This window comes from Orbicella franksi, chromosome 9, assembly GCF_964199315.1.
Source record: "Orbicella franksi chromosome 9, jaOrbFran1.1, whole genome shotgun sequence".
In the NCBI taxonomy this organism is placed as follows: domain Eukaryota; kingdom Metazoa; phylum Cnidaria; class Anthozoa; order Scleractinia; family Merulinidae; genus Orbicella; species Orbicella franksi.
In genome coordinates, this window is record NC_138153.1 from 30650613 (window position 1) to 30676621 (window position 26009).

General features: G+C 38.6%; 3 protein-coding genes across 6 annotated transcripts; 1 reads left to right on the plus strand and 2 right to left on the minus strand.

Moving 5' to 3' along the window:
- Positions 1–16: 16 nt before the first annotated feature.
- Positions 17–5638, minus strand: LOC145496666 (E3 ubiquitin ligase Rnf121-like). Of its 3 annotated transcripts, XM_081476397.1 has the most exons (8): positions 5458–5638; positions 5052–5110; positions 4559–4700; positions 3841–3995; positions 3123–3351; positions 2347–2492; positions 2073–2174; positions 17–1091 (listed from the first exon to the last, which is right to left on the minus strand). In XM_081476397.1, the coding sequence occupies exons 1-8, from the start codon at positions 5494–5496 to the stop codon at positions 971–973; spliced, it is 993 nt and encodes a 330-aa protein (XP_081332523.1). In that variant the 5' UTR covers positions 5497–5638; the 3' UTR covers positions 17–970. The 3 variants fall into 3 exon arrangements, with proteins under 3 accessions (XP_081332523.1, XP_081332522.1, XP_081332521.1); XM_081476396.1 differs by lacking the exon at positions 5458–5638 and having other exon boundaries at positions 5052–5427; XM_081476395.1 differs by lacking the exons at positions 5052–5110; positions 5458–5638 and having other exon boundaries at positions 4559–4907.
- A 131-nt stretch (positions 5639–5769) lies between these two features.
- LOC145496655 (N-alpha-acetyltransferase 15, NatA auxiliary subunit-like) lies at positions 5770–16343 on the plus strand. Of its 2 annotated transcripts, none has more exons than XM_081476379.1 (22): positions 5770–5921; positions 6034–6118; positions 6292–6396; positions 7007–7095; positions 7219–7287; positions 7559–7693; positions 8376–8529; positions 8941–9060; positions 9451–9546; positions 10107–10213; positions 10383–10455; positions 10787–10953; positions 11641–11793; positions 12193–12401; positions 12492–12561; positions 13192–13336; positions 13701–13789; positions 14129–14237; positions 14406–14504; positions 14782–14925; positions 15059–15156; positions 15676–16343. In XM_081476379.1, the coding sequence occupies exons 1-22, from the start codon at positions 5871–5873 to the stop codon at positions 15868–15870; spliced, it is 2562 nt and encodes an 853-aa protein (XP_081332505.1). In that variant the 5' UTR covers positions 5770–5870; the 3' UTR covers positions 15871–16343. The 2 variants fall into 2 exon arrangements, with proteins under 2 accessions (XP_081332505.1, XP_081332506.1); XM_081476380.1 differs by having other exon boundaries at positions 8391–8529.
- A 1139-nt stretch (positions 16344–17482) lies between these two features.
- LOC145496657 (malate synthase-like) lies at positions 17483–25834 on the minus strand. The gene is made up of 15 exons (XM_081476382.1): positions 25291–25834; positions 23962–24093; positions 23270–23485; positions 22950–23040; positions 22267–22343; positions 21834–21944; positions 21215–21274; positions 20583–20739; positions 19891–19982; positions 19440–19543; positions 19209–19287; positions 18717–18809; positions 18482–18554; positions 18154–18221; positions 17483–17941 (listed from the first exon to the last, which is right to left on the minus strand). Exons 1-15 carry the CDS (start codon positions 25390–25392, stop codon positions 17690–17692), a joined length of 1707 nt encoding a protein of 568 aa, XP_081332508.1. The 5' UTR covers positions 25393–25834; the 3' UTR covers positions 17483–17689.
- Positions 25835–26009: the final 175 nt, after the last annotated feature.

The following is a 26009-nucleotide window of genomic DNA, read 5'->3' on the forward strand; positions in this document are numbered from 1 at the left end:
TCGTAAAACGAGTTAGTAAAACATCTAAAACTTTCATTGCATTTTCCACCATTCACTTGGCAACAATCTTTTTTGCAGCCTTTCTTGGTTGGTCACGCAATGCTCCTCACCATAGCAGGTGTGAGTGGAAAAGAGTGTTCCGTGACAACTCAGATATTCCCACTTTACTTGGCGGCCGCCATTTTTGAAAATTGAAAAGAAAACAATGTGTTTAAAATAATATTTCACTAACAGTTTCCTCCTTTTGTTTTCCTATCAATGATCCTGAATTCATAATTATTAATTAAAACAGAAAGAAGCACTATCAATGGTGGTACTGAAGTAGTAGTTGAATATTTGCACTGTAATTTTGTTATAAGTGATAAATTAATTATCAAGCTTTGGTTTGGATAACTGGGGTCGGTTTTAAAAATTTCTTCATTGACTTTATTTTTAAAACAAAATTCCACCTAAAATAAACTTGCATTCACTTCAAGTCCCAAGCTAAAAATACAGAGGGTAGTCAGAATTTCAGCCGTCTCTTCTCCCTTACCCACCCGTGGGTAAGGGAGAAGGGACGAGACGAGAACAGATGCTGAAATTCAGACTATACAGAGGGATGCCTCGGTATGGCTTGTACTAATTAATGATCCATCATGTTGTAGTATTAAGCTTTGCCTTCCAGCTGTATTTGCTATTCTTTCTTGACTAATATTTTGAAAACTCAAGTCAACAGAAAATTTCATGCATAAGTCAAGCTACGATACTGACCTAAATGAAAATCTGACAATTGAAGTAATTTTAATTTGATATTTCTTACATGTCTGGAACTATTCTGTACAGTCTGTCCTGGGTGATAATCCAATGGGTCATGTGATCTCTTAGTACAAGTGGCATCTGAGAAAATATGACCGCTGCTAACTGTACATTTATCTTAGTTTCTTTTGAAGCATTTTATATATATATTCATTAAATAAGGGATTTATTATAGCTACTCCAGTCCTAGAACATATATTATTATCTGAACTACCACTATAATAATGGGCTGCCATACAACTAGGTATCGGATCCAGTCCAACAGCTGACCAAACAGGACGTGAGGGCGCTCCCACCTGGGGTCTAGTCAAGGAAAACAGCCATTGAACAATTCTAGATTTCAACATTTGTTGCCTAGTCCAGAAGCAGGTACATGTACTGGTCATCATGTTTCAGACGCAATTCTGTCTCAAGAATTGGCAAATTCTGTGGAACATGGCATGTTTTTTTATTCAGTTGTAGTGCCAGACTTGTAAATAAATAGCTTTTGTGACCATCCTATTGTGCTGAACGTCGAAATTCATGGGAGACGAACTAAACTGAGTGAATTAAGTTGATGATAAGTTAGATGTTTGACTCAACTGAGTTCGTCCGACTGAAATTCTTTTTCTTCCTGGGCGACTCACCTCCTTCAATTCTGAAGATTCTAGTGAGCGTATAAATAAAAAACTACAAATTAAAATAAGGCTAAAATTAGATTGACCAACACGTTCTCTCCATCTGAAGTTCACTGGTCGATCTAGCTTTACCCATTAGGATCAACTTAAATTACAATTTAGGTCATCTCATGTGAAGTTTGACATTTGACGTGGGCCTAATGGATGACAAAAAAAGTCTTCTTTTTTCTGATCATGAAGAGGATTCATTTTTTACTGAACCATGAACTGTAGATTGTCCAAAACAAGTCACATTCTTTGCCATTTTGTTGAAAGGCAGGAGATGGTCAAAAAGTACAACAAATCTACCTAAAACTTTGCTGGAAACTTTGTGTACAGGGAGTTAGCTCACTAACACCGAATGAAAAAAGGGAAGAGCAAGCTGCAACTGACTGATCCTTCAGCTCGTAGAGTGTATTTAGCACACGGTGCCCACCTTTACCTACTCTTATTCCATCTCTAACTGACTACCTCAAACAGTGAGCCTGAGGATTTAGAACAAGATGGTACTCCACCCATGTCTGATGTGACTCGTGCACAGCACATGCTAAATGGCAAGACCGAAGAAAAAAATGCACTTGTTTTTCGAAAAAAAAAAAATAGTGTGTAATAAAAGGATACGGATTGCAAAACATCCTCTTGAGATCCACCTTCTCTTTGCAGTATGGACAAGTTTGCTTCTTTCCCACTATACACCAACCACGAATGCAGAACTCATGGAATCTGCATTGAGTTTTGTCAAGAAAAATCATATATTCAAGAGGACAATGGTTAAGATCAAATTGAACAAATTCAATTAGGATGTTACATACATTAATAATTTTGGCATCAGATGGATACATTAAAATTACAATTAAAACAAAATTTACAAATGGATAAACAAAACAAAGGATACAAATGGCCACAGGAAAGTTTATAAGTTTTCTCAGGCCCATTATCATCATCGTCATCATCATTATTTGACAACACAAGGTGTTGGCCGCATACAGCACAAATATTGGTTTCCAGGCTCCTACTTGGAAGGCCTCCTTTGCTTGTATACTAAACAAAGTCACAGACAAAAAAAATAATTTAATTAAACACCACATGTAAGTAACTTGCAGTCACAGAACTTAAACATCATTTTATGTCGACCAAACATTTTCCTCACACAGATGATTGTAAAGTAATACCCATATTAAAATGAGGCAGCAGTGACTAACTACTGTACACAATACACATGAGGTGCTGAAATGTAATCTCCCCCGCTTGGGTCAATGTCATAACAGACATGATGAACTCTCAGAATTTTACAATGGAGACACAGTGAAGTCTAAGAATTTTACAATGGCCAATTTCCTCTGAGACGTGCCTGGAGGGAATCATGGTACAGTAGTTGCATTCATCAAAACAAATATCCAATCCAAGATCATGATGAAAACAGCTACCATGATTCTCTGCAGGTGCCTCTCATAGAGGAATTGGCCATTGTAACTTTTATTAACTAACGTCAAACACAGTTTGAGGGGTGTTGGGGTAAAAATCATATCAATTTGGAAGTTTTCAATTATTGAATTGTTGCATTTCTTTTTAACTGTAAGGCAGCAAATAGTGCTACTAAGTGTTTCACAACACTTTTATTAAACAGAAATTACAATAAGCGTTGAGGTAAAAGAATGGCCTGAAACTTACACCTAGTTTTGACGCAATTTTATCTGCACATATTTCGGCAAAATCTCTGCCAAGTACACCAAAATAAAGTCCATAAAACAGCACTGTCACTCCAAACTCCATGGCAGTATCTGGTGCGATAGCAAACATCAGATTTACACCAAGCATGGTCAGACAAACAACCATGTATCCTAATATTCCCAAGCCATATGTCGCCTTGTGCACAAACAAAAACCACTTGTAAACTAGTCTGCAATGAAAACAAGGGTACAACTGCATCATTAGCTTGAAAATGAACTAAACAAAGAATATCTTACCAATGACTGACAATGATGGATTTATTAGATAGAGGTCAAATTTCTTGAGAAACATGTGGCTTTTCTGTAACAAAAAAAATAAAACTTAATTGACCACTGCCCCAATGTGGACTTTTCAGGGCCAATGAAAACAAACAATGAAACAAATGTAACTTATTCTGATTTCCACACAAGTAACATAAAGCAACTAGAGCAGGTTGACCTCCAACACTTTTTTTTATCATGTTGTCCACCATGATGCATTCTTTTCTCCTTTTGGTGGACAGAGGTCCTTTGGGACTGTCTCCTGAGAAGAAACACAATGTCCCAAGTGGGCAAACCTATATGAACCTGGATTAACTGATCCAGGGTCTGGCATTCTAACCAGCATTACACAGTCAACTATAACATTTAAATTAGTAACAAGATCAAAATACCATTACCTAGGAGTACTGGGTGCAACAGGCTTCCGCGTAGACTTAAAAACAATGAAGCCAGTTAAAATAGAAAACATCACCCAGGCAGTCAGCATGCGCCAGAACTTGAGCTTGATATTGAAATAGAGAGGAATTAACCACATGCCAACCAGAGTCACAGCCTTGAAAAAAAAAAAAAAAAAAAAAAAAGATTGAACTAGTAAGTAGTTAAGATAAACCACTGGACTGAAATGACCGTGGTTTTAACATGCTCTAAAGATTGATTAGCATACAAAGTTTTGTTTCATCTCAGTTTAAAATCATACATTGTAGCAACTGATTTAAAGTGAGTTTTACTCTCAAACGCATTAAATCGTGAACACCTAAAACATGTCTGGAATGACATTGTATTATAACCAATCACAGTGTTCATGGTTTGACAGCTTAACAGTTTGACACTGACTGATTTTTAAACAATATAGCCTAATCAAGATAACCCGACTAATTACGGCTATTCTTCTTCGATGAATAGCCCTACGTTTCGGTTGTCTGAGTAAGAAACAATACTCGTGAACACGGCGTACACGGGGGATTACATGATTGACAGTGGAGTTGACAGGCCTGCATGAAGTAACACATGCTCTCTTTCTCTTTTCTAGCTTATTTGCATTTTCCCGTGCGACGTTTTTCAATGGGCGTGATTCTGTGATAGTTTTGTTGTTGTTGTTGTTGTCTTTTTTTTCACCTGGAATGATTTGTAGTAGTGCTTTTTCCACTTTACCAGAAGAACCTGTGCTACTATTAGAGTAGAAAACAAAATAAGGATCATCTCCATGTGCATGGCTTCATGTCCTTTGTGTTTGGCGTGTAGCTTCTCATGTTCTATCCTACAAAAAACATACAAAAACATACAAAAAAGCCAAAGATTAGCCTGCATAGTGCACTGGTTAGCCTGTTTACAGTTAGTTCTCAGCAATGTATTTGTAATGGTAACACCATGTAAAAGGAAAATTTTCCGACTGCCGACACAGAGCATTTTAAAAACGCTGTTCAGCTGCCAGACATCAATACACAACAGTTATTATTATTATTTATTTATTTATTTTTTTGTAGAAATAATTAATTGCTCTAAATTCTCGTTACAAGCATCTACAGTAGCTTTCATACGCTAGCACAGATATGGTTAAATAAAAGGATGAAAGTTGCAGATTGTAGACTAATCACATTGTTATGAATACCTCCACAGCTCTTCTTTACTGAGTGGTCTTGTGTCTGGAATGGACATGTTAGAGTCAACCTGAAATGTACAAAGTGATCCGTATAATAGTGACCTCACCAACCCCAGCTTTAACTTCCATTTTATTGCTTCCATCATAAAACACAATACCGTGATGGAAATTATGAACCATCCTTCACATTACCGTTAAAATAACCGTGCATGGCACAGTAGAACAACAAGGTTGCTTCATATTTTGAAGAATTTGAACGTATAACGGAAATGAATCAAACAGGCATATCACTAGCCCGTGCAAAGTTAATAGTCATTTAAGTGCATAGAATACCACATCTGTATGCCAAATGACGTTTAATGCAGCAATTTTTGACAATCTTTAACAACAACCAAAGTTAGTAGACACAACTCACCGCCATTTCTTTGAGAATCAGGCTCTCATCATCCGCCATCTTGAATTTGAACGTGGCTTTTGACAGTGAAAAACTGGGTCGAGGGCAAAGGTTATTTGTAAAAATCTCCCAAAAACGTTACAAAACTCCAGCCAGGGAAGACGTTCACACGACAGAAAGTTATAGCATGGAAACGCATTTGGCACGAGATAAACGAAAAAATATAAAAATTCGTCTCACTGTACAAAATTTTTTCAAATGTAAAAAAAATTGTCAAGGCTTGGTTGCTCAATCGGGTTCACCAGTGTCCCAGAGCACTGTGGGTAGCCGATCAGTAGTCGCATATGCAGTCGCCATTTTCGTTCGTTCCACGAGGCCGGCGGGCAAGTCTAACCTTTCGGTGGTAGAGGCCTGTCCTTGAGTAGTTCACCAGCATGCCGACTACTCTACCACCCAAAGAGAATGCTTTGTTCAAAAGAATACTGGTAAGGCCTCGCTGAGGTTGCGAGTGGAGCCGTACCACGCGGATGCGAGTTCTGAGCACGCCTTGTCGATTTCAGGGTGCGTTTTCACTTCCTTTCTGATCTTCTTTTGCAGAAATGCTACGAACACAAGCAGTACAAGAATGGGCTGAAATTTGCCAAGCAGATCCTTTCAAATCCAAAGTTTTCGGAGCACGGAGGTGAGTATAATTGTTTACGTTTGGTGGACTCAATGAATTTGTTCACCTGTATCTCTTCACCACAAATGCGGATTAAACTAGCAACTTGTCGATTTTTCTACCATCAGATGTTAGTTTCGTTTGAAAACATTTGATGTGTCAGTGTTTAACGTTTCCCTCTCTTGGCGATATAGAAACTTTGGCTATGAAAGGACTCACTCTCAACTGTCTTGGAAGGAAGGAAGAAGCCTATGAATTTGTTCGTCGAGGACTTCGGAATGATCTCAAAAGTCATGTCTGTATCCTTGATATGTTAGAATATAAATGTCAATTTCTACAGGTTACATGTACTGTACATATAATGGGCAACAACAACAACAAAAACTACGTGGTAATGGAATTTACGTGATCGCCTATTTGCTTCCGTGGTTTGTTGTTAAACTGTTCGTAATGTGTGACTGGAGCTGTGAGCTAATTATCACGTGCGAGAATGCTCAGCAAAATGTACCAAATTTAGCATCCGTTTTAACTCTTCTGTACTCCTTGAGGCTGCCAGAAATTACTTTTACTTTTTTCCTTCATTTTCTCATAAATAAATAGTATTTTTAGGGGTTGGGGGATGGGTGTGTTGTTGATGTCCTCAGATTTTGGCAATGTCAAACATTTACTGTAACATAATAAGTCACTGTGTTTCATAACCCTAAAATTGGAGAAGTACCAAATATGATACAAAGCCTAAAATTGTATTTAATGTTAAAAAAGTCGTCACATTAGTCGCCTTCACACAGCAGGATTTTATCCAGGTTTTTATTCACAGACTAAAAAACTAGTACAGCATTTTCGAAGGGGATGTAGATCTGTGTAACCAGTTTCTGTTTGTGTTGTATTATTTCCTTGACCACCAGCCAGGTTGGCATGTTTATGGATTGCTACAGAGATCAGATAAAAAATACGATGAGGCTATCAAGTGTTATAGGAATGCTCTAAAATGGGATAAGGTTAGATGGCAATTTTTTTTTTTTTTTTTTTGGTATTATTTATAAATAGTCATACTGATAGAAAGTGATGCTTTATGTTCAACCTGGCTTAGAAAGGTGTTGTTTTCATTTCTTTCTCTGCAGGAAAATATCCAAATCTTGCGAGATTTGTCACTTTTACAAATTCAGATGCGTGACCTAGAAGGCTACAGGGTATGACCATAAAAGTATTAATTCTTTTTCCATATTAATAGCTAGTATTTTAAAATGACCTGTAAGAAGCACTTGCCTAAAGGCTGATATTGTTTTACATGAAGAAGAAATCATACAAAATTATATCATCAGATTCCTCTAACACATACATGTACATTAGTTCTAATAGTTATCCTTATGCAAAATGTACACTTAAAAGGTCATAAAATGTATGGATCTAAAATCCTTTGATGTCAATTGTCCCTTTTAAATGAATTTTTTTTTACTCCAGGAAACCAGGTACCAGTTGTTAAAGTTAAGGCCTGGTCAGAGAGCGTCCTGGATCGGTTACGCTATCTCTTATCATCTCCTCAAAGATCATGAAATGGCATTCACAATCCTAGAAGAGTTTCGGAAAACTCAGAATGTAAGGAGTCTCTCTGGGTATTATGGTAGTTGAAATGTACAGCACGCATGTGCATTTAGCATTATAGATTATTCAAGTAAAGATGTGAATATGAAAATCATTTTTCTACTGTGCCCAGAAATTTATAAGAGTTCAGGAAGGGCTGACTTTTTGAGGTTGAAACACTCTTGTCAAAAAATCTAATATAAAATTACATTATGTGACTTTATGAAGTGTTTTGCAATCTTGACTCCATGCAATATACATGTGTATACCTGCAAATTTAATGCCGGGGGGGGGGGGGGGGTTACCCTGCAACAGAGTGTACAATCCCTTCCAGGAGGGAGGGGGATAAAATACTCCTACATGTAGCTGCTTCATTGTATGGAAACTGGACATAACCACCGACCTAACAGGCCTCTTTGGCTTGAGCACAGACTTAGGACTGTCATTCAAGTGTTTTAGTCATCAGGTGTACAATATGGTAATTCCAAAAAAACTGATGGTACATATACTTCAAGACAAAAAATAAAGTCTGGAATTACCTAAAATACTTTCCTGATGGTAATGAGAATTATGACCAGATCATTATAAAAAGACGAAAATATTTTCAGTCAGTCCAAGTTATGTGTTCACTCGGTAATTTATGACCCTTGTCTAAGTAAGGAGTTTTAATGGTTGTAATATTGTGTGTTTAATTCAGATTTCTTCTCCAAAGTTTGACATTGAACATGGCGAGCTTCTCTTGTATCAAAACATGGTGCTCAGAGAAGCTGGAAGACCTGACAAGGCTCTGGATCACTTGATGGAATATGAACCACTGATGCATGATAAACTTGTAGTGCGGGAAATCAAAGGTATGTTGAACATTTTTGTTTGTTTAAGGTTATCCATAAATCAAGGTGTGGAGGTACAGTGGCCTCATGGTTAGTGCGCTCCACTCGATCGAGCAGTCTGGGTTTGAGCCCTGGCCAGAAACATTGTGTTGTGTTCTTGGGTAAGACACTTTACTCTAGCAGTACCTTTCTCCACCCAGTTGCAATGGATTAGCATCCCATCCAGGGTGGAGTTGTAATATTCCCAGTCACTTCATGTTGCTGAAACTGGGATAAGCTCCGCCCTGACGGGGCATTCGTCTGCAGACTTTATTTTACCCTTTTGCCATAATTCAAATACTGGGAAACTAGAACTTTGACTATCTTTGAAAAACTTAGTTTGCTAATCACCCTTGTGAGTCCAAAAGTAACTTGATATTTATTTTCCTCCAGGGTCATTATTTCTTGAGATGAACCACTTCAAAGAAGCAGAGAAAGTTTTCAGAGAGTTACTCAGAAGAAATCCAGAAAATAGATCTTATTACCAAGAATTGGAAAAATCTTTGCAACTTGGTGAGCACTGATAAAATCTTTTGATGATCTGTCTTTACTTATACTTAGTCATACATTTTTTGTACACTTCAGCAGCAGGCAAGTATGGTTTGTAATTAGCAAGGTGTAGTCAAACGAAAATAAACCTGGTGAGACCAAAAGAGCCTGATGTGCTGCCAAAGCATGACATGTAAAAAAGTTGCACTTAGGTATTTACCATACCCAGATTCAGCCAAGTGACCATGACAAGTAACGTAGCCATATCAGATCAGTTACGTGGTGTCGCAGGATATCAGGACAGCAGACAGATGGGCTTCTGATTGGATAATTGCAAATTTAGTCATGGTAAATTACAGAATGTACTTGCTCTTACATCTCTGAACAATGTAATAACATATTTCCTACCTGCAGAAAATCTTGATGACAGATATAATCTGTACATGCAATATGCTGAATCATATCCAAGAGCACAGGCTCCCAAGAGAATGCCTCTGACATTTACCAAAGGTATATTCTGTTCTTTGTTCTTTGTATTCATTGTTCATTTAATAAACGTGTATCGCATGTATAATAGTTATTACAGTCCAATGTTATTTTCCCAAAGTTACACTCAGTCAGATTTTTTTAAGGACTTGATCCTTTCAGAGGTGACACATGATGTGGGTTAATTCTTGCCCAGACAAAGGGTCCTTTGGGTGCAGAGCATGAGAAAGTGAATTAACTTACGATGATTGTTTTAACTGGCAATATACAAACATAACGTGTAAACAAAACAAAGCAATCTAGTACCGTATTACTTGAAATAATTTCACGAATTATACATTACTGTTAATAATATATTTGCAGCCTTCAATAAATTCTGGCTAGGTGCCCCGACAACTACATTGTACAAAAAAAATTGACAAGGTAGATCCATTGGCTTAAAAACCATTTGAATACACAGCTGGGACAGGTGACATTACTGCTACCAAATTTCAACTGGGACTTGCCAACTCAGACTAGTGAAAATAATGTTATTCAGAGTTCCTGAAATACTTACAGTAGACTTGAATTGTTTCCGTTTTCAGGTGAAACATTTGCCAGATTAATTGACAACTACATGAGGCCAGCAATTCATAAAGGAGTGCCTCCATTGTTTAACAACATCAGGAATTTATACACAGAAAAAGACAAGGTGATAACCTGACAGCATGTTCAAGAACAACTGGCAAGATCAAAATTAGCTTTTACTGTTTATAATATTGGCAGACCATCACCTTCAGTTTCCTCTTGCTAAATTATATGTTTAGCATTTCAACACTAACAAAATGCTTGCTTTTGTTTTTCTTTTTTTTTTCTTCCAGGTAAAGATTGTTGAAAATATAGCCGTGGGTTATCTGGACAATTTGAATACCTTTGGAACTTTGACAGGGAAAGGTCAGTGTTTCATTGCTTAAATAAATTACAATATTTAGAGACAAAGCCACATCAGCCTTACCTGGTTTTCATGCAGGTCCTCTATCCTGGTCAAATTGGAATTTGGAGATGTTGGTTTTTGTGGAGGGAGGAAAGCCGGAGAGCCTAGAGAAAAATCCTCGGAAAAAGCAACCAACAACAAACTTAACCCGCATATGGCACCGGGCTGGAATTGAACCCAGGCCACATTGGTGGGAGGCGAGCTCTCTCACCACTGCACCATCTCCACTCCCCAAATCTTCAATTACTGTGTCAGGACATTTTGTAAATATTGACTCAAATTGTGTTTCAGGTGGCGATCTTGAACCTCCAACGGCAATCCTCTGGGTTTACCACTTTCTCGCCCAGCATTTTGATTATTTGCGTGACAGCAAGAAAGCGATGGAGTACATAGACAAAGCTTTGGAACACACACCAACACTGATTGAGGCTTATATGGTCAAGGCCAGGATATACAAGGTATTGGAAACCAAGCTACATGTATATATGCTTATATTGATGTTCATGTAAGTTTAGACTGATATCAATGGTGGGTAACAGATTGGCAGTATTAAATGTTGTACTTGTACACAATGTTCGCATGGGGTCTTACTAATTTTCTAGGAAGACTGTTTTCTTGAGTGATCAATGTCATTGTACCAATTTACATCAGTGTGCAAAAGAAAGTCCTGTCCAATAGCCTGAGGCAAGTGAATTCTCCAGTCTTGCAAGTGGAATCCAGTATCCAGTCTTGCAGTGATGGGTATATCCCTTTGCAGCCCCCCAACACCCCCCCCCCCCCCCCATGTAGATGTCCCCCTTCCTTAACTAGATGACTGATGTAGATCTTTCTAATTTCTTGGGAATATTTTTGGGGAAATTCAAACTACCTAAGTACTGTAAGAGGTGACCTTTTTTAGTGCCTAGTGAAAATGATTTTTGGGGCGCTTGGCTTTACCTTTACTTTAATACATTATTCATGAAGTTAGGGCTTGCCCAAATGGGAAGCCTGAAAATGTGTGTGTTTTTTTTTTTTTTTTTTGCATCCTGCTTCATGCACAGTTTAGTAACATCAACGTTAATTTAATATATTATTTGTACCCTTTCTACTCGTGGCATGCTTGAGTCTTAATTTATGTTGAATTTTGTTATGCCCATTTTCACTAGCATGGTGGTGACATGGAGAAGGCAGCACATTGTATGGATGAAGCTCGATCTCTGGACACTGCCGATAGATATGTCAATTGCAAATGTGCTAAGTACCAGCTGCGTGCCAATCAAGTTCAGAAGGCTGAGGACACTTGTGGGTTATTCACAAGGGTGAGTATCAGATACGTCTAATAATGTGACGTCATTCTTTTACATTTATGTACATTTTTACTTTGTTAATTTTTTTTTCTTGGCGTACCTGTAAACTAGCTGGTGTGTCCTGTAGACATTGCATATCAATTCTCTGGGATGCACTGTCACCGTAGCTAAGTATGTGATCAAGTGAAATAAACTATATCTGTGTCTACATCTACGTCATAATATAATTTGAACACAAAAGTTAGGCTTTTTTACTCACTTTTTATGCACTGGTTTTCATGGGACTATTGTAAATTGCTTTCAAACCACCTGGCATAGCTGCTTTTTGCAAAGTCACTTGAGATGTTTAACAATGGATAGATAACATGTACACGTGTTGTTAAACTCCTTGCTAATTACTCTGTATCGCAGGAAGGGGTTGGTGCTGCCGAGAACCTAAATGAAATGCAGTGCATGTGGTTTCAAACGGAGAGTGGTTATGCTCTGCAGAGACTCGGCAAACTAGGAGAGGCGTTGAAGAAAGCTCACGAGATCGAGAGACATTTTGACGAAATAACCGAGGATCAGTTTGACTTCCACACCTACTGCATGAGGAAAATGACGTTACGAGCTTATGTGAGGTAAAGATAAAACGTCTGCATGTACAGGTACATTTAACTGAATTGGGAAGAGTCTAAGTACATGTACTGATATTTCGCTGTTGTTTCCAGATTACTCCGCCTTGAGGATATTCTCAGAAGCCATAGATTTTACTTCAAAGCTGCCAAAATGGCCATAGAGGTTAGTAACACAGTGCCTAGATCGGCATCTTCCTTGAATGCCTTAGCTACAGCTGTCTGATTACGCATGCATTTCGCCCAATTTACAACACCTGTGGCATTTCTCATTGCTTTTCTCAGTGCTTTTATTCAGTATTCAGTGGAAGCTTGACGTGAAAAACAAATATTTCCATAAATGAGTTCATGTTATTTAATGGAGAGTTAAAGTAACCACGAGGGCGACACCGAGGACAACGTCGGTTAAAAATGAATTTCTATTTTATCTACGAATCTCGCGATACTCTGAAGCCATTTACTTTGTTTATCACTGTCAAAACTAACACGAAACTAAATCTGGAACACAGCGATAAATTTAAAATAGAAAATGAAAAAATTAGCCGTTGTGGTTCATGCTCTCCAGACAACGCAGAATTTGGTCATTTCACGTTGTTTGTTTTGCAGAGGACGGCAAAGAAATGTACCAAGAATTATAACGCACGTGCACAGTCATTGCCCTGCTCTTTAAACTTTTTGTTTGGCAACATTCTCGTGGTTTTCTTTCCCTATTACTGGACAAAACACTTCAGCAATTTTGACTGTGAATGATTTTTTGATGTGACCGTGTATTTGTTTTCATTTCTGTTTACAACAGTGTTACGTCCGGCTTCATGACAAGCCATTGGCAGCAAGCGACGAAGATGCTGAGGCAGGGTCGAGTGAACTGTCAGCCAAAGACCTGAAAAAGCTGCGCAGCAAACAGAGAAGAGCTGAAAAGAAAGCTCAAGAAAATAAGAAAGGTAAAAATAAAACTAGAAGCATCTAGGAAAAGTCGTATTATCGTTAATAGTTTAAACCAATATTTGTAAAATTCAAATATGAATAATTTCATATATACTTGACATCATTTCACTCCTCACGGGAAGATATGAACTCAATTAATTGACCTCGCTCCCAATGTGTGGCTTCATAACTCAGTTGGTAGAGCATCGCACCGGTATCGCGGAGGTCACGGGTTCGAATCCCGTTGAAGCCCTGATTTTTTCAGGCTTCTTCTTTCCAGTTGGTTAAATTGGAAAATTTGCTGCGATGATCATTCTTCACTTTCAATATTTGTAAAATTGTTGTGTTTTTTTTTTTTTTTTATCTTGTTTTTACTTGCAGCAACCAGTGATGTAAAAGAAACAAAAGACAGCGAGAAGAAAGCTGATCCGTTAAAAGAACCGCCTTTGGAATCAGATGCATTAGTCAGGGTAACTGTTATGATACAATTGTCCATCTTTCTGTAGGTGCCCTGTATAGCTTGCTGGCGTGAGTTTGCACGCGATTTCTTTCGCTTTGGTGGCAGAGCTGCAAACATGGGCAAGTGCAAAATGTGGCCAGCTGCCGCCCTATCAAAGAAACTCAGTACTGGTATATACTCTCTGTATATGCACTTTCTGGGTGTCAGTGGTATTTTTTCAGGTAGAGGGCCTTATCAAATCTAAGAACACAGCCTTTGTCGCTTATCCACAGAAACATAAAGGAAACAAACCTCCGCTGTGAACTGTAAATTCAGTTTACGTCTAATTTTAGTTTACCTTAATTTTCAGGTTTCAGATCCTCTTGAACAAGCTCTAAAGTTCCTGCGGCCATTACAGAATTTGGCGTCCAACAGAATAGAAACTCATTTGTTGGCCTATGAAGTCTTCATCCGGAAATGTATGTGTGACAGCGTCCAGTGTCTGTTTATAAGATTGTTGTATCCGGAGACAAGAAAGGTTTATCTCACGAAAGAAAGTAAAAGAGTAATGTATCTTTGGCGTCTTTAACACGGTAAATTAACTTCTTGAACTGACGAGGTTTCCTTGTTTTTTTTTTTTGTTGTAGGCAAACTTCTGTTGATGTTGCAATCCGTCAAACGTGCACATGCCATTAACCCGAACCATCCTAAACTGCATGAAAACTTGGTCAGGCTTGCTGTTAAAGGTCTGTAACATCCAAAGAAAGAAGATACATCATTCTGCAATTCACCAAGACACTAAGTCATTTTTTAGATTTTTCAGTAATGCACCGAGACATTTTTACAATTTTCTTGGACCAAGTCAGTTTGTCAATTAAGAGAATCTCGTGACCCTAAAAGTTGTTCAAAATGTGTTTGTTATTTATAAAGAGTCTGGAAATGTTGAGCAAAAGACCTGTTATGGATAACATTTTGAGTTTTGTAACTGACATTAATGTAAATTTCCGACTTTTCTTCCCTCAGTGTCGGAGTCGAAGGAGTTGAAGAGACCCGTTTCGACAGTTATAGAACGAGAACTTAAAACACTGCTTGATGGCAAAGATCTCAAACAGTTCAACTCGGATTTCTTGGAAGAAAATTCACAATCTTTGCTTCATAGGCTTTCAGGTAAAGTATAACTTGTACCCTTTAGTTTCCGGCTGTTTTTTTTTTAGCCAATCGCTTATCGTAGTAATGGAAAACGAACTCAAATGGAAATGCAAATACAGTTGTAAAGTCAAGGTTGTTTCTGTCTTTACAGGAAGCAAAATGTTGTGCCTTCTGGATGCCTCAAAGGTAGACGATGCGCTGGCGCTGGTCACTGATCTCTCAGACACTCTTGAAGATAGGACATTAGAGGTGAGACTACATGCATTGTAACACGCCAGTTAGAAAGAAAGGGCCATCTCGCGCCTTTATGCGCAAATCTGAAACTTAAATGCTTTGCTTTTGAAAGTGGAGACAATGCAATAACGCATGACGTGTAAACAGGTCGGATAAAATGGCCAAGAGTGAAAGGGCTTATCTCTTCATATCAAGGTCACGAGATTAAGGTTCTTGTAAACTGACTGTGAAAAAGGGGAAAAAAGAACATTGGGTTCATCTGGCCTGTGTACATACACCCCCGCTTCTTCGCTTGAGGTAAGCACGCTAAGGCCTCGTTCACGCTAGGACGGATTTGAAAACGGAGGTTTCACTCTGAAATTCCGTCCACACTACGCTGGAGGAATTTAAAAACCTAACAAGCCCCGTTTTCGTGACTGAGTTGTGTAGACTGTGGGCCTAACCGTAGAAACGAAGCTTCGTTTTCAAATTCCACCGGCGTTGTGCAGTGTGAGGATTGTCGCCTTACTTATAGTTTCTTTAATGTTTCCACAGAACTGTACGTTGATTTACAACACGCTGTTAGAAGGGACATTCGGCGAGTGCAGTGATTTGACAAAAGAGTACTTCCTCAAATGCAGGACTCTATTTCCTTTGGCTACGGTGTTCGCCAAGGACGACGGAGCTGTGAACGGCCTGGAGGGAAACCAGACGAGCGGCACTGAACCGCTATGCGACGGTGTGGCGTGAAATAATCAACAGAAAACAAAGGAACAATACTGCGATTTTACCGAGAAAAGCCAAACGGATCTTTTAAATTGGTGGAGCATTGGAGTAACGGGTTCAAAGATGACCTGCTTCTCGTAAACTGTGTTCCAAGATTTTTATTACTTATTCAAGAATGCTCAAGACTCGACCACTTATATGGGTAGAGTTGTTACCCATACGAAGACTTGAAAGCGTTCGTGCGATACCTCGCAAAGAGCTGTTTTGATGAATTATTGACACAAACAATGTACGAATTACACGCGAGGTTATACCTGAACAGTGCGCTCACAGTGCGCGTTCGTCACCACGTGTCACGCCAGAGATTTTGACTTCGAATAAATGAAGAATGACTGTAACTAGAGACAAGCCATGATTCTGCTATCTCATGAATTCGCTTTTCATCATTTGAATCACAGTACGGTATATTTTGAATAATAAATGATCAATTCACGGAAGACTTGGTTTCACTGAGGCGGGGTCCACTTTACGCCGGAGGAATTTGCAAACGGCGTTTTCAGTCTGATAACGCATCAAATGTTTTCCGTCCACACTACGCCGAAAAAATTTCAAAACGCGACAATCACCGGTCATTTTGGATTTTTGTTTGAGAAAAACTGTGGCAGGAAAATCACATGATTATAGCGATCTCATCGTTTCGAAAAGCTCCGTTTTCAAAATGTTTTCCATTCACACGGAAACAAAAGGCTTGCGTTTTCACATTGCTTCCATTTGAAAAGCGTTTACGAAAAGCTCCGTTTTCGTGGCGGATTAGTGTGGACGGTAGGGCTGACCATATAAAGAAAGTTGTGTTTTAAATTTCTCCGGCGTTGTGTAGACGCTGCCTTAAGCGTTCAATGTAGTTTTTATATGTAAAAATACTGTCAAAGTCGGTCGAAATTCTAGTTTACCTTGACAGAAACTCCTGAGTCAACAATAAGCAACATCGATTTTTCATCTTAGACACAGAATAGCAACCGTGTAGATTTGTTCCTCTCTGCTATCATTTTGAGTGATACCTGGGCTTATGTTAGGGCGCGGTATGTTACAGTCGTACAAGAAAAAAAAAAACTAAATAAAGAGTACCGCGTTTACTCTTCAATCAAAGATTTTTCTCCAGGGCAGTTTGACCGCCTTCGTTAACTAGGAATATTTCTGGTTTCTACATAGACTCTGCATGAATAGCGCCTAAATTTGAATAACAATACTTATACATCCTAAAACTCGCATTCATTTGAAAAATTCTTTGTCTAGAAACATAAGAACGAGGTTAAGGATGTACAAAGTATTGTTACTCAAATGTAGGTCCAATTTAGGTAAAGGGTCTATAAGAAAAGTTCCTGGCAGCTTGTGGGTGAAGTGAAAAGGCGCTCTGTTTTGTTCCTCTCCGTAATAGACGATTTGCACGATGGCGTCATTTGACCACAACTACCAGAATCCTTCACTTTTTCTCTTTCTTGTGCTAACCAGGGCAATTGTTCGTTGAATCCCACTGCGAATTCAAAATTTCAATAACAAAAAAACGAAAGGAATTCTGGTAGTTGTAGTCAGATGACGACAACGTGCAAATCTGCCATTAAAAATTTCTCTAGAATCGGACTTGAAGTCTGCTTTGTCCCCAGGCATCGCTCTTTTGTCGTACGTGCGCATGGAATTGTGGGACTGATTTGGAGAAGAAAGTATACAGACGTACATCCTACTTCTCATCATGCCCCAGGCTCCATGTGTCTCTGCTCTTTAAGAAGAGAATAACATGGAGCCTGGGAATGAAGCGGCTAACACTTGCAGTTCCATTACTATTGTATTATTGTACAGTATTCCTGAACTTGTGGTGTTCATAAAGATACGTCGTTATAAACTGTGGAAAGTCCCGTTTTAAAACGAGTTCCTCTAATATCTGAGCAGACACCGAGAGCCTCTCTGTATCCACAGCATTTTGAGCTTTCTCCCGTACCAGCTCATCTGTGATATGCTTGATTTGATCAGAAACGAGTTCTCTCGTCACTCTACGTCCATCTCCCTCCAACACACACTGATGGCGAATGGCTTGCCAAACCTGGAAACAAAACGAAGTCTGTTGGCCAGAGCTAACGCCCGACAATATATGAACTATAGGCAACATGCATACTACATTGGCTAAAATAATTTGCCTGTGAAGCAAAGAATAGCATTAAATGAAACAAGAATTCGTTCCTTCTCCACCCCTCGCCAGTCCCGGCAAGAAAAGTACAATCCATATTAGCGATAATAAGCGTGCATTGTTCATACCTGTGATCTAGAAATCTCGGCCGTAGCTGAATCTTCAACAGCTCCATTCAGCACAAACACACCCTCCCCTGTGAAAACACAAGCGAAGACAATTGATAAGACTCGCTTCAAGTTGGACTTTTTGTGGTACAGAAGGTTGCCGTCGGTCAAAGTGTCTTTCCTAAGAATACTAACGCCAAGACAATGTTCACTGATTACAATCGAACTCTTGTCGGGTGAAGAAATTTAACCAGTGGAATGCTCGCGAACACTCGTGAACATTCGGTTGTCAGGTCAATGTATAAACTAAGCGTTACGTTGCTTAGGAACAACTCTGATGCACACTTACCTCTGAGCCAAGCATCTATGAACTTCATTCCAACAGTGATGTTATTCTGCAATCCTTGTAAAGTAAATCCACGCTAAAAATATATATATATATATATATATATATATATATATATATATATATATATATATATATATATATATATATATATATATAAAGAGATCGGCAATTGCAAGCTTTATTACCTGCCGTTTAGAATACTTAAATGATAACAGCAGTAGCTAGTTATGCTTACTTGTGGAAGATGGAGGAGATCTTTTCTCGAGACAAACACGTCAGACCGGCTTACTTGAAGTTGGTTATTTGAAGTAACTTCTGAATCCCACAGCTGAAAAAAATAAATAAATAAATAAACAAACCAAACCAAGTTCTTTAAGCTCTAACAAAGTTCCTACGTTATCTGAAAGAAAGTTTCGATTTACTCATTTGAACGAAAGAACTAAAATAAAATAGTTACATGAGAGAAAAGCTATATTGTGTCCAATATAGAAATTCTAAAGCATGAAAACAGTGTCAAAGGTTTGGGAGAAAAAAGGCACATGATAAGCTTTGAAATAACAGTCTAGTGCGAATTAATGACCTCTTTCTTCGTTAACAATTCCTGATTTACTTAAGCGATCAGAACAAAAGGAACTACAATGAAAGGTTGAATGGTGGCTAAAAGAACTTTTTATGATGTCAAAACATATTTTGGCTTGTCTACGAGTGTGAAGTGATAATTACTAACCTGGTTCAAAGGCTGCACAAGATCTGGATCAAAAACCAGAAACCCGTCTGCTCCTGCCTTGATTTCTTTCAATTTTGCTCTAAAAAAGCAAAACGGTGGGTGAGGTAAAGCACAGGCTTTGACTAACTGTAAATACTACAAAACAGTTTTTTTTTTCCCTCAAGACAGCGACCCCTAGCAACCTGGCCTAACAGCCACAGCTATGAAAGGGTTTTGAAGGCACATTCTTACCTGCAAACATTGCCAGTGATTTGCTGTCGGAGCTGCAGATTATTCTTTGGTAACACAACTGCCGCCATTCCACCAGTGGCGTGACAGCCCCGCGCGTGGCATGTCTGAACAACAGGAAATAGAATCAGAATGGCATCGTGCGTGACGGTAGCAAACTATTCTTCTTCCTGAGCCGTGATTGTCTCAACATGAAATGTGAAGTGTTGGTTGTATTGCCGTGCTAAGTAATTTTCTCACTAGCTGCGAGACGTGACGTATCATAGTATAAATAACCCGTAAATGGAGAATTACTTAAAGCATGTAGAACAGGCGGATTAGCGGGGCCAAACTGCGTTATATACAAGCACGCGTGCGGAACGCGTGAACGAGCGCTCGCTTTTACGCTCCACGCGCTTGGATACCGCACTCCGTCTCCGCTACTCCTTGTTCTGCAGGATAAGTTGCTTATTACCTTGATAACCAGGTCCATGTAACTCTTGAGATATTGCTTATCCATGGAAACGTACTTCTTACGATCAGGCAAAATGAAATCTGGACGGTGTCCTGCAAAGGAAATACGAGAAATGACCAAATTCTGCGTTGTCTGGAGAACGTGAACCACGACGGCTAATTTTTTAAATTTTTATTACGAATTTATCGATGTGTCCTAGATTTAGTTTCGTGATAGCTTTGACAGTGATAAACAAAGTAAATGATTTTAGGGTACCGCGAGATTGGTAGGTAAAATATAAAATCATTTTTTTAATCGACGTTGACCTGGGCGTTGCCGTCGTGGTTTCCAATGAATATAAGTCTGTGTGAATCCGATTTGCAGGAGGAGGTTTTCTATTTTTTCCAAACGTTCTCCCTGAACTTTCTGAAAATGATCCTCTCACAGTAGAAACACCCTAACGGTAATATTTAAACCACATTGTCTTGCGGTTCACCTGGCGTCCGTTTAATTAGTGCACCTGTTACATACATGTAAATAATGATTTAATGAAAATTTTAATTTCTCCCTAAAGCTATCCGCTTTGAAACGATGACTTTCTTTACTGATAGTCTTGACGTACGCATTATTTGACTTCGTGTCTTAATTAAATATTAACCCTATCCAGCACAACTACTTTTTTTTACTGATATCAATTATTTGCGGTTTCGTACCAAAGTTGCTCACAAGAGAGGCTGAGTAGTCCCACATGCCGCAGTTTAACCCAGCGGAGTGCTGCCGCAATTCATACAGGATTTGATCAAGCTCAAACGAGCAATAGATACTTTCTATCAGAACACTAGCTTTGATGGATCCCTGAGGCAGACCAAGCTGAAATATCAACGCAAATATTTATCAAATCAGTTAGTCAAAATCGCAAAAACACAATAAGCTTGGTATTAGCATCAGGCTCGTGAAAACCCATCAAATACTTTCCGTCCACACTAGGCCGCAGGAATAAGCGCTGCAATCACCGGCCATTTTGGATTTAAGTTTGAGGAGAACTCCGTCTGGGAAATCACATGATTACCATGACGCCATCGTTTCCGAAAATCTTCGTTTTCAAAATGTTTCCGTCCACACGAAAACGCAAAGCCGGCGTTTTCAAATTCCTCCAGTTTAAAGAGCGTTTTCGAAAAGCTCCGTTTCGTAACGGAGTAGTATGGCCTTACCGTAGAAATAAAGAGCTGCGTTTTCTAATTTCTCCGGCGTAGCGTGGACGCTGCCTTAAACATACCTGACAGAGAAATGTAGTACAGGACAAAAGAGTAGAAACAACTCAAATACTGCTTATAAGATTCAGTACCCTTTGTTGAGTCCAAACAAAGATCTCATTCCAAAGCTTCACTTCATTGGAACCTTCAAGCTAAAACAACAAACAACAGAAGGTTGAAAAGGTGTCAGGTAATAAATTTCAAAGCCCAGGAAAAAGTTTCAGAAACCAAATCATGGTTGATTTTAGTTTTGAGGTAAAGTTTAGCACACAGTCCAGGGTCAAGACAAACATGCAGGGGAATTAGAACCCCTCATTAGTCACTGATTGGGAGACGTGACCGCTCATCGTTAGCATGCACGTCTCCTGATTGAGCGGTCCAGGTTCGAGCCCTGGCCTGGGACATTGTGTTGTGTTACTGGGTAAGACGCTTCACTCTCAGAGTGTCTTTCTCCACTCAGGTGTATAAATGGTTACTGGAGAACTTAATGCTGGGGGTAACCCTGTGATGGACTAGCATCCCATCCAGGGGGGAGTAGAAATACTCCTAGTCACTTCATGCTACAGAAACCGGAGATAAGCGCTACCCTGACGGGTCTCTAATTGGCTCGTATGCAGACTTGACCATTAGTCACTGATTTGCCTTTACTGCAAGTTAGTCAAGAGTAATTTTAAATTCTCTATTAAGCCTTGAAAAAAAACTGACCCATACCTTCGGTAAGTAGAAGAAAGGACCATTTCCTTCTGTCATCATAAGTTTGCTGTTGTGAAACATGTGAAGACCAAAGTCAAACAGTGGGCCAGGAATGACTCTTCCTCCAACCTGTGAAGAAATTTAGAAGAAGAAAACTTTCATTAAAAGGTTGTGGGGGGGGGGGGGGGGGGAGGGAGACATAAAGGGATGCAATAAGAGTGAGAGGATGGGGAAATAGGCAATTTCTCCAGGACTTTTCCTGTTTCTACTCCTTCCCCACCCCTTCCCGTATGCTTATTTCAAATAGAAAAAAATGTTTTGCATGCTCTTCATGTATATCAGGTAATCAAAGAAAGTAATAGAGGCTGTGAATATCAGGGGTTTTTATTTTACAAGCAGAAATGAATGTCCATTAATTACCACTCAGTTTCTACAGATTAAGAGTTCTAACCATCATATTGAATTCCAACATGTTCCATGCCCTGGGTCGAAACATGATTACTGGAGCATTAGACATTGATGGAACTCCTGTAAATAAATAGTTATGTAAATAGGCCACATTTGATATGTCAATATTCTAACATGGCTCCAAGGCTTTCGGGTGAAAATTGACAATTTTAGTTAAGTTTCTTTTTTCTCCCAATTCCCAAAAGAAACTTGGATACATAGAAAACACCACACGATATGGAAGTTTGTCCTGAAAGCCTGGGAGCCATGTTAGAAGATTGATATATCGAACGTGGCCTATTCACACCCCTGTAAACAGATTTGTAGTAAATAGATACAATTTTAAAAAAAATGATACATTTAGGGAGTGCGCATGTTTTCTCATTACATCACACCCCATTACCTCATTACTCATTACATGTATGCTATATGTAGATGTACAGCGGAATATTTTCTATCCCTGATAATGCCGTGGATTGGTAAAAGCTTGGAACATTGGTCAACTTGATCAAATACAGCTTTAGTTTAAGGCCCCACTTGAAAGAACAGTAAATTATTCTAATTTTGTAAATGGCTTCTCATTATGGCCTTAAACCCCTTATAAATTAATTTAGTTTACACTTTGGAAAATGCTCCTGTTCAAAAGAGATAAGCTGTCCTGAACAGTAACACATGAGGGCACCTGACCTGTCATACTGCCATGTACAAATTGGTAAATGTTGTAAAGTCCTCTCAACTGATTTGACCAGGAAGGACAATGGCCATCATCAAGATCAGCCTGAAAGGAAGCTAACAATCTAAATGACAATACTTCACTGTACCCCCCTCTCTATCCCTCACTCACTTACACTGTACGTACTTGTCACCACTAATAAATTGAAAACTTCCAAAAGTGTTCTCAAGAGACAAAAAGTGTTAAAGTTAAAAAATAGTAGATCTTAAAGAATGACTTATTTGTGACTTCACATTGGCTCCGAGAAACAGTTCACAAGGTTGTGGCCTTATACCTGTATGCCACAAGCTGGTGAATTAAGTGCCTTCATAAAGAGTTCTGTATTGGCAGGAGAGATGTCTCCAAGATCTACTATCCTGCACTGCAGTCTGGGTGGGACAGGCAACACCTTCCAGGTTTTATCCCGAACTTCTGCACTTTGTGGCTGGAAGAATGGCAGTTCATCCAGGTCATTTAGTTGCAGTTTCCTTATGGTTCGATATCTTAGCATCTGCAGCATAAATTGAGAAAATTATGTAAATGGAAAATAAATATTCAACTGAGATATAGTGTGTTGTTAAAGAAAATATCTGTACCCCTCCCACGGAAGCATGTTTGGCTTACCCCCTCTCCCCCTTTCCTCTGAAAATTCCAGTTTTGGTTCACATTTATCTAACAATTTTGACTTTTGAGATCCCCTACTTCTTAGAATTTTCAGTTGTAATCCTCCTAGTCCCTGGGGTGGGATATGGAAATTTTCTGGAACCACACAACATAACTAGTATTCATAAAGGTCTGCCTGGAAGTATGCATTCCCACTCGATATTCATTGTTTCAGACAAGATGGTTCCAATTTTAGAAGCAAAACTTAATACTTGCAAGTTATCGTCAGATATACAAAGTGATATATAAACACTGTGTCTCATGTCTGAAAAAAAATTATTCACAAAATAACTGTGCAGGTATCATAATAGTCATGATATATACCTGTTCCACACTCTTATCAAACTGCTTCACAAGTTCAACAACAAACATCAGTGCTTCTGGGGTGAGAAGAGTCTGATACTCCACTTCATGACATGGCGGGGGACCAGATAACTCTACGTCATTAACTCCATGCTACAAAAAAGTTATTGTTTGAAATAAAGAATAAAACGAAAAAAGGATTTAACTTTGTTTCTCAAAATTTATCTGATATATTACAAAAGACCCCTGTTATGGAGATTAACATGGATCAGTTGTTTAAAAAGGTTTTCAAAAATCTTGAAAAGTAAAACTACTGGATCCTCACACAAAAGTTAACCAGAAAAAAAGCCAAGATGCACTTCTGAAAATATCATGGTCAGCTTTTTGGCCCACTCATTTCCACTTCCTGAGAACCACACGTGGCAAAAAGTCTAGATTTGTTCAAATCATAGATAGGTCAACTTGCATCATTGCAGGGATACAAATTTAATAGGTAAATGTTTGTAAAATTGCATAATATGAGGTGGATAATTTCAGATGTAATTTAGCACAGTATAACAACAAATAACTCATAAGATTTGTAGACATCTGCTGAAAGTTATAATAGATCTTATCACATTGTTTTTTGAAGCCATCTTAATGGTAGGCAGCAGCATCAGAAATAACAGCGTTTGAATGAGAACCCACTGGCAAAAGTTTTCTTAAAAAATGAATTCTGAACAACTTATGAACAGCAACCTTTAGATAATAGGTAAAGGATTAAAACCAAGTTTGAAATATGAGACTAAGCTAGAAAGCATCTAATGACATTTTGAGTTTTCAATAAACATTTTGTCTTTGAGTTTTATTTTACATTTTTTACATATTTTTTTTATTATTATTTTTCGCGAACTTGTAAAGCCACGTAAAAATTTATATACAAATGTATGGAAAACTGAATTAAAACGCCACTGAACGCTTTACAGCACAGCTACATCCTTCCTTTGTCCAGTATCTTAACTTTGCTATTAATAGATTGTATGGAATTCAGTATTTAAGAAAATTAAGCTTAATTACAGTCGATTCCCATGTAAATAACCCGTGTTGCCAACCCTTCAAGATGGCGTCCAAAACCGTGATCATATTGAGGTCTTTTGTTTATATAATATTCTTTTTGTTTTTATGTTTTATAAAACGGTCCCTATTACGCCATATAGAAAACAGAAAAGAAAAATAAAACGCAATGAAACAAAGCTATTTTTTTCTTTTCAGGGCACATATTGTTCTAATAAAAATGCGGCTATAAACTTATATCTTTATTTTATTTTCTTATACGGTTACAGGAAGTTTACTGAAGGAATCACTACTGACCTTTCGTAAATCTTCCACGAGACATCGTCGATATTTCTCGCCATGTGATAAACTCGGATGTAAATGACTTGACACTGCCGAAAGACGCTTGTTTGCTGCCATTTATATTTGAAGACTTTCGGCTTTTACTGAAATAACCTCAGCTTTCTCCACCGCCCGTTCGACAATTATCCACTTCTAAAGATACACGTACATGTATTGGCGAAAAGAGTCAGGCGTTCTCGTTTCTTGGCCCCAACTTTCCCGCGGCAGATTACGGTTTGATAAGGGAGGGGTGGGAGATGACAGACTGTCTGTAGAAATCAGCCCGTTTTATTCATTTATTTATTACACTATATCTAGCCCGTTTCACAACCGCCGGCCCTCCCAGAAAGAAATAATCGGTGAGAGCGACTGTGTTGCCATTTATAATCCTAATCCTTGCCTAAATTTATAAATCGTCCATAGATTAAAAATAACAGCTGATGTGAATCTCGGAGACTAACAAAAACCCTTGTGCACTGCACGTGATCTTTTCATGACAAAGTTAATGACCGTTGAACGGAATAATTTTGTCGCCGTAAAATGCTGATTAGCTTTGAAACTTGAGAATTCTAATTCCAGATCTCACATAAGATATTTGTCAGTGCTACCGATAAAACGCAATGTGGTGAGGTCAACAATTCACGATCGATCAACCAATCAGATCATTTTCCATCCATCATCACCAGTCCTCGTCG

Excerpts from the sequence above, each read along its gene's own strand:
- LOC145496655 (XM_081476379.1), top strand. The coding sequence starts at position 5,871 with ATGCCGACTACTCTACCACCCAAAGAGAATGCTTTGTTCAAAAGAATA. Across the intron at positions 7,096-7,218 it reads ATGCTCTAAAATGGGATAAG|GAAAATATCCAAATCTTGCG; the intron begins GTTAGATGGCAA and ends CTTTCTCTGCAG. Across the intron at positions 7,694-8,375 it reads AGTTTCGGAAAACTCAGAAT|ATTTCTTCTCCAAAGTTTGA; the intron begins GTAAGGAGTCTC and ends TGTTTAATTCAG.
- LOC145496666 (XM_081476395.1), bottom strand. The coding sequence starts at position 4,849 with ATGCTCTGTGTCGGCAGTCGGAAAATTTTCCTTTTACATGGTGTTACC. Across the intron at positions 3,352-3,840 it reads GTTGCACCCAGTACTCCTAG|ACTAGTTTACAAGTGGTTTT; the intron begins GTAATGGTATTT and ends TTTTCATTGCAG. Across the intron at positions 2,493-3,122 it reads AAATTGCGTCAAAACTAGGT|TATACAAGCAAAGGAGGCCT; the intron begins GTAAGTTTCAGG and ends GACTTTGTTTAG.
- LOC145496657 (XM_081476382.1), bottom strand. The coding sequence starts at position 25,392 with ATGGCAGCAAACAAGCGTCTTTCGGCAGTGTCAAGTCATTTACATCCG. Across the intron at positions 22,344-22,949 it reads TGTACATGGCAGTATGACAG|GAGTTCCATCAATGTCTAAT; the intron begins GTCAGGTGCCCT and ends ATTTATTTACAG. Across the intron at positions 18,810-19,208 it reads TTGTGCAGCCTTTGAACCAG|CTGTGGGATTCAGAAGTTAC; the intron begins GTTAGTAATTAT and ends TATTTTTTTCAG.